The sequence below is a fragment of the Cnephaeus nilssonii genome (genome assembly GCF_951640355.1).
Source record: "Cnephaeus nilssonii genome assembly, chromosome: 19".
NCBI classification, from domain to species: Eukaryota; Metazoa; Chordata; class Mammalia; order Chiroptera; family Vespertilionidae; genus Cnephaeus; species Cnephaeus nilssonii.
In genome coordinates this window covers 29,476,744-29,484,595 of record NC_137090.1, presented here as the reverse complement: position 1 = coordinate 29,484,595, position 7,852 = coordinate 29,476,744, and the positions used below count along the sequence as shown (strand labels likewise).

General features: G+C 52.9%; 1 protein-coding gene across 1 annotated transcript; it reads right to left on the bottom strand.

Moving 5' to 3' along the window:
* Positions 1 to 297: 297 nt before the first annotated feature.
* On the bottom strand, positions 298 to 4,732 carry SPACA3 (sperm acrosome associated 3; the record flags this gene model as incomplete). The annotated part of the gene is made up of 4 exons (XM_079798769.1): positions 4,489 to 4,732; positions 3,522 to 3,680; positions 3,029 to 3,107; positions 298 to 364 (listed from the first exon to the last, which is right to left on the bottom strand). Exons 1-4 carry the CDS (start codon positions 4,673 to 4,675, stop codon positions 298 to 300), a joined length of 492 nt encoding a protein of 163 aa, XP_079654895.1. The 5' UTR covers positions 4,676 to 4,732.
* Positions 4,733 to 7,852: the final 3,120 nt, after the last annotated feature.

The window sequence follows — 7,852 nt, the reverse complement described above, 5'->3', positions numbered from 1 at the left end:
CTGCCAGGTGTGGACTGGGAGACACTGAGCCCCCAGGCCTCCCAGGAATGTGGGCCAGCCTTCCACGGTAGGGTTTTGGAGCCTAGCTTAAGCCCAGGCCAAGTGGACTGGTGAAGGAACCCTGAGATTCTCTGGCTCCAACAGGCCACCTGAAATCACAGTGACAGCTGAGAAACACGTATATTAAACTATTCTTTATCAATTGCCTCGTGTTCCTTCCGGGGCAGGACCCACACCACACACACCCCCACCACACCCCGGCCTGCTGTGCCTGGCCCGGTCCATCCAGAGAGGATCCTAGAAGGTACAGCCATCCACCCAGTCGCTGAGGTCCTTGCCCAGGCAGTGATGCTTCCAGGCCTCCCTGGGGATGGAGAGGGGGGGAGAGGAGAGACCCAATCAGAGACAGCCTCAGTCCATGTTCAGAGAAGACCAGGAAGGAGCATAGGCTCTAAACCAGAAATTAGGTGAGGACAGGGGCTAGCAAGGAAAAGAGAGGAAAGCAAACCGTGTTCACTGGCAAAGAACCCCCTAGAAGAATTAAGAAAGGACCAGAATGGCCTTTAAAAACAGTCATCCATGTAGCCCCCTTGTTTTCCCAAAGGGATCTCAGAGTCCTTTGCTCAAGTTCACCCAGAAGTCGGTGACAGAGGCCTGGAGTCCTGAGTCCAGTCCAATGCTCTTTCCGCACATCACGCTGCTTCTGCCACAGCGATGCCCCTTGCATGTGGACAGCCCTTTACCATTTGCATAGCACTGTCACATCCATCACCCACATATCTGTCCCCCCACCGCAGCCCTAATGCAGTATATCAGGCAGATATTATTTCAAGTGAAAAAGAGACTAAGAGGCAAAATTACTTGCCCAGCCACAGTTATTAACAGCATCCATGCCCTATTTTCCTGGGTCTGTCAAATGTTGGTAACTCGAGTTTATAGACTCGGGACCATTGCATTGCTCTGGCGTTACACTGGCATCTTGAAGAAGATAAGCAAGATTCTGGGATTCTGGGGTCCCTTGGTCCCAAGTACTCAGGGGTTCCAAATTTTGATACCTAGTATCCTCCATGCTATCAGCATCGAAGAGCTCAATGACCACGAGTGTCCCTAAAGTACCTCCATTGCCCTATCCAACAAGAGTGGTCTAGCCCTAGCTGGTTTGGCTCAGTGGATAGAGCGTCACCCTGAGGACCCAAGGGTCTGGGGTTCAATTCCAGTCAAGGGCACGTACATCAATTGCAGGCTTCTCCCGGCCCAGGCCCGGGCCCTGATCAGGGCTCATGCAGGAGGCAACCAATCCATGTGTTTCTCTCACATCGATATTTCTCTCTGACTTTCCCTCTCTCTTCTACTCTCTCTAAAAATCAAATTGGGTAAGGATTAAAAAATAATAATGTTTCTTAAAAAGAGTGGTCTACTGGCTCCTTGGTCTCTTCTATTAGACTGTGAGACCCTTGAGGGCAAGGACATGGGTCTCAGTCATCTCAGAAGCCCAGCATCCAGCACAGAGCAGTTCTCAGTGTGTGCATGTGGGAGGAGTAAGCAGCACCCTTTCCACCTCCTGGGGCCACTTCCTATTAGCCTTGGCCACCTCTATGGGGTTATACAGGCCATGAGCTTCCTCACCTCACACTGTACAAAAGGGAGTTGTTCTTTGGTTTAACCCAGTGATGGGCAACCTTTTGAGCTTGGTGTGTCAAACTTCGCCAAAAAACTGAGCATAACTTGGATAGTGTGTCACTTTGAGGAAAAAACATTATTTCGCAAATGTTTCATCCTCAGGAGCAGCAAATGTTTCATCCTCAGCATGCGGCCGCCTCAGCGGCCGCGTGTCATCAGAAATGGCTACGCGTGTCAGTGCTGACACGCGTGTCATAGGTTCACCATCACTGGTTTAACCCAAAACGACCTGTTTATCCCATCCTCGGGTGGCACCCCCAGCACCTCAAGACCTTGGATTCCTGCCTGAGCCTGCATTCACCCTGCCTGGTTTATGCATGTGCACCATGTCCTGCTGGGCCTGCCTCATTCCAGATCCAGTTCCTTGGGCTCCGCTGTTCTCACATCACATGTCTCCAAAGCTGTGGCCATTGTCAAGGCCCTTCTCAGACCTTCTTTATATTCACAGGCATGTTCACCTCCTCCTCTCCCTCACTGACCACACATCACCTGTCCCTAGTCCTCCTCCAGTCCATCACCTGGGGAACCATCCTTGTCCAGACCATATCTCTCACCTGGACTCCTGCAAAGACGCCTCCACTGGGCCCCCTGCCTCTACTCTCTCCCAGACATCCTGTGCCTTCCAGTGGCTTTACCAGCCTTGTCGCTAGCACATCTGCCCATGGATCTGGCTGCACCGGCCACCTGGAGTACGTTACCTTCCCCACATTCTGCCCTGCTGGTCTCTCAGCCAGAAATGTGAGTAAGGGGAGGCTGGAAACTCTAAGTGAAGCTCCCATCAGAAGAGGCTGGGAAGCTGTTGAGCCACTGAGGCCGAGGACCTTCTGTGAACCAAAGATCTAGCCTAACGCCCCATCGATGCCCATCCAACCCCCGTGCCTGTGAGGAGGGCTTCCCATCATGTGCGAAAGGAGTGGGAAAGGCGAAGGCTGACAGGCTGAGGCCCCAGAGAGCCCACCCTGCTCGGGCAGGAATCTGTTAGTTCATCTGTTGTACATCGTGGGTCTTTATATGAAAGTTAGTTTAGACAAGCATGCCATGGCTCAAAAATATTTACTAGACCCAGATCTAGTGGACCAGGAGGCAGGCATCTCAACATAGGCAATGCTTAAAAGAGCCAGGCTGTGCTCCATGGCCTCCAGTGAGCTGCTTATCCTCCCTGACATGCAGGGTGCTGTCTGTGAGTACTTCAGTGTAGTAATCCCTACACCAAAAGGGGTGCGGGTCAGAGTGTGAAGCTGTGGAATGGTGCCTGGGACAAAGCGGGCACTCAGAAAAGGTCAGTTCCCTGCTGCTGGCCACTAGTCCCAGCCACATGCCCTTGTGGGCTCCAGCCCAAGTTACTTACCAGCTGCCCAACCCCTGGGGCTGTTGACTTATCTTCATGGCACAGATAACAGCATTCTTGAGGTCAGGATCCAATAACTCTGGGGTGGGAGGCAGAGAAACAGGATGAGGGAGCAGGGGGCAGAGCTGGACAAACATGGAGAATCTCTCTCTCATACACACACACACACACACACACACACACACTTCCATCTTAAGCTTAACCCTGTCGCCTGACCCCTCTGGAAGCACAGGTATCACTTTTGTCTCTGATCAGAAGCAATCCCTGTTCCATTCTGATCGTTCTCAGGACAATCTCCCACCAGGGAGCCCAAGTCAGATACATGGAGGATCCATCCCCATCACTTGCCCCATCATGCTCTCCTTGGTAGGACCAACACCATGTAAGGGGATCCGCACTCAGAGATAAAGGCAAGAGGGGCAAACAAAACCAGAGAGAAGCAAAGGCTGGTGCAGAGGCCTGGCCCCAGCAGCCCAGGCTCAGGCCCGCCTACCGGTGCAGTACATATTGCATCCCTTGCTGTTGTATTCCTTGAGAGTTTTGCACCACTTCCGACTGTTGATCTGGAAGATGCCGTTGTTGGTGCTTCCATCAGCTTCATGGTCCACAGCAGCTGAGTCAAAGCCACTTGTGTAATAAGCAAGACAAAGCCCTGTACAGGGTGGAGACACAGACCAAAGGGTCCCATGGTCAAGGCCACCCCAGACCAGAGGGCTCCCAGTGCAGGTCCCAATGTTAGCTCCTTGGAGCCTCAACTCCTGCTTCGAGGTGATCAGGGCAGAGGCCCTCCCTCCCACTTAACAGAGGAACGCACCGATCCTCAGAGGGCAAAGTGGCTTACTCAAGGTTACATACAGCTGCCAAAGAGCAAGTCAAGACTGGGCCTCAGACCTCCTGCCCCTAGGCCAGCAATCTTCTCATTGTCTCATTGTTCTGCACAGAGTCAAGTCCAAGAAATGTTTGTGGGATGAAGGAATTAGAACAAAATCCCTAGAGGCAAGATTAGAAAGATGCAGGTGGAACCTGTAGAGGGGCTACACCTAGAAGAAAGTGAGTCCAGGTGTGGCTGTACTCCATGGCTTCCCAAACCACCACCAGCTTGCAACACTTGGCATTGCTGGTGTATTCAGTTTGCCCTACACCTCAATGGGAATGTCTGATCTTCATGCCAAGATTGAGATTAGGATACAAACTATTCTGTTGACTTTAGCTGTGGGGGCCATGAAGGGGCCATTATGATTTGACTGCCTGTTGCCTGCCTGCTACATATTGAACTCCGTGCTGGGTGTTCTCTACCTGTGATCTCACCTAATTCTTGTTTTACAAATGAGGACTGAGGCTCAGAAAGCTCCTGAGGACACACCCCTTGAGGGAGGAGGAGGAGGAGGAGGAGGGGAGAGGAGAGGGAAGAAAAGGGTGGATGGAGGGGGACAGGGCTAGCCAGGAAGAGGGGTGCTCACAGTCAGCCAGGCTGTGGCCGCGGTATCCCTCCAGGCCGAAATCCTGGAGCACTCGGAACAGCTCACAGCGACTGTAGACCTTGGCTTGGCCGCAGGTGAGCAGGCAGCTTAGCAGAGAAGCAACGGCCAGCAACAGGATCCCAGGTGGGCACAGCTGCCTTCTGGGAGCCCAGCCCCTGGCTTCCATGCAGGGCGCAGAGGTGGAGCCCCCACCACGCCGGCTCAGAGCTGGACTTTGAGGCAGGCAGCTCCACAGCCCTGGCCGTCCTCTCACAGGAGTCTAACCCTTAAAAGGAGAGAAACAGGGCCTGAGTGGACCTGGAAATGGGTGAAGGCTCCATACTGCCAGCCAGCTGCCTTGCAGCCCTGGTGAAGCATCAGTCACTCTCCCAAGATCCGGGAGGGGGTTTTCTGAGGCCAGCGCCTCTCCCTTCCCATCCTGCTTGACACCACCCTGTCCCAGAAGCTAGGAGAAGAGGCAGGGACTTGGGGGAGAAAACAAACATATTTTGAGCCCCATACGATATGCCAGGCAGTCCTGAATCCTGAGGCCTGAGATTGTATAACTAGGAAGGAGCAACGCTTGGATGGAGACCAAAGTTTATATGAATGCCAAGTCCCACTGGGGTATGGCCACGAGAGGATGTTCCCAGAGGCGACGGGCCGGGCAGTGTCATGGGTGTGAATCAGTCCCTGAGCCCAGCTGCCAAGGAAAGTCTCTTCTGGCCCAGAGCCTCCCTCCCTGGCCTGAACTGAAGCAAGGTCACCCGCAGCCCCCTGAGTGGAAACTGCTCTTTCTCCGCACACACAGGTCCCAAGGCCGCACTGAAACGCTCCATCGTGCCCACCGCCCCTTCCAAACCATCACCTTGCCAGAGCCCCTCCACCCTGGGAGCTGCCTTCTCAGGCCTCTGCTCCTCCACTTCAGGAGACCCTGGGCAGCCCTGCTGTCACCACCGCCTGAGGCTGATGACTTATTACATCTTCCAGGGCAACAGACCTGGACATCTCCACCTGCACAGCCCAGTCATCTCAGGCCCAGCTCGCCTACAACAGAACGCAGCTACTCTCCCCTATCTTGGCTGAAAATATTCTTGGTTGTAAACCCAGGATGTTTTTCCAAACTGGAAATATAGATGTTGTTCTTCACTCCTTCTCTCCATCACTCCATCCTTCACCCATCCCAACCGGTCAATCCCGAGGTGCTATTGATGCTCTTGTCCCTCCCAGCCTTCCTGCCCCAGGTTCAGAGCACCGTCCTGGTGTGAGGACGGTCTCCTTGTACCCAGTCCTGTCTCTTCTTCCAAAGTGTTTGATGCATATTCACCAAAATAAATCTTTGAAACATAAAGCCTGTGCCCTGACTGGTTTGGCTCAGTGAATAGAGTGTCGGCCTGCGGACTGAAGGGTCCCAGGTTCGATTCCGGTCAAGGGCATGTACCTTGGTTGCGGCCACATCCCCAGTAGGGGGTGTGCAGGAGGCAGCTGATTGATGTTTCTCTCTCATCGATGTTTCTAACTCTCTATCCCTCTCCCTTCCTCTCTGTAAAAAAAATCAATAAAATAAATAAAAAAGAAACATCAATCCTGTGACAGCCTTTGATAGCTCCCTTCATCACTGCTCCTAAACAGGATCTACAGGGCCCTTTAGGATCCAGCCCCTCGGACCCCTCCTCCCTCACACTTGTAGTTCCAGTAACGCTGTATTCAACCCAAGATGGTCCTGCCATCTAGGACAGAAGGTCTCTCCTTTCCTTCACAGGACTCTTACTCAGAAGTCAAGGGTCCCATCAGAGATGACTTCTCCAGCAAGACTTCCCCGGTAGGCCACTGCTCCCCAACACCCCAAAACACCCTGTGCTTCTGCCCTCCTCTGTCCCACTGGACTGGAGTGTGTGTTAGTCTTTCCCACCACAAGGTAACTTGCGAAGAACAGTAGCTGTCTTATTCCTCTTATATCCTAGGGGTCAAGCAGAGCTGCTGGTATGGAGTGGCTGTTCAATGGATGCTTCTTAAATGGAAATATCCTGAAGTGGTGCCCACAAAAGTATGAGCGCTTCCCATCAAAGTGCAGGAAAGAAAGGGAAGACAATTAACCTGAGTTCACACCCGGCAGACACGGTGCCCAGCCTTTTCCAGATGCCTTCCAACTTAATCTCATCTAATCCTCTCAACAATCCACGCGGGATAGGGTTATGATCCCCATTTTATAGACACAGAAACCAAGGTGACTGCTCTACAGAGACTGTTTTTGAATTTTTGGCAGCAAAGTGACTTAAAAGTCATTTTATCCGGAGCATTTCACAGCAGGTCTAGAGGCACGAGGAGTCAGGTCTGCTGACTCAGAGACCAGAGACCTGCCAGTGTGGGCCCCACTCTCTCTCTCTCTATCTATCTCTCTTTTTCTCTTTCTCTCTCTCTCTCCCTGAACTGACCACCTCCCAGCCCAGGATGCCCCCCATTTCTGACCACCCCACTTCTCATTCCCAGCCCCTCCCTGGCCAGCCCAGCCCAGGGACCTCGTTAACACCTGCAGAAAGCGGGACAGGGGGCTCACTGAGCAGGTGTGGTTCCCACCAAGGCTGACGCAGCAAAGATGGTGCCAAGACGCTGCTTCAGGAGAGGACCACGCCCGTGACACTGCCGGGTCCCCAGGCGCCCAGGCGGTCTCTAAACTCACGTGGGGCCTTCTGGAACTCCCCAGTTCTGTGAGCTCATCTTCTAGAACCATCTCTCTCCCACTGACATTCAACCAGTCCCCCGAAGCCTCTCAATTGCAGAGCCTTGGGAATATATGAGGAGCATTTAAATATTTAAATGCAACTTCTCTTGCCCACCTCTACACACACACACACACACACACACACACACACACACGACTTTGTGGGGTTTTTTTAATATATTTGTTATTGATTTCAGAGAGGTAGGGAGAGGGAGATAAAAATGTCAATGAGAGACTGCCTCCTGCATGCCCCCTACTGGGGATTGAGCCCACAACCCGGACATGTGCCCTGATTGAGAATCGAACCGAGACCTACTGGTTCATAGGCCGATGCTCAACCACTGAGCTACGCCGGCTGGGCCACACACACTACTTTGAAGGATGACGCTTCTCCTCCTAACAGATCCTTCCGGTGATTGATTACCCAGCAATGTCAGCAGGTGCCCACTCTCTCCCCAGGCAGCCTCTCCCACCACTGAACCCCTCTAAATGGCTGAAAGTTCTAGAATGCTGAGCCACACACCACCCCCCTTCTCCATCTGGATGATGACTTCAGTGTGGACAAGCTTGGAACAAAGATGACGCTGTGAACCCTAAAGCTTGGGGGACACAGAAGGGACATGGAAGGGCATGCGGCAAACA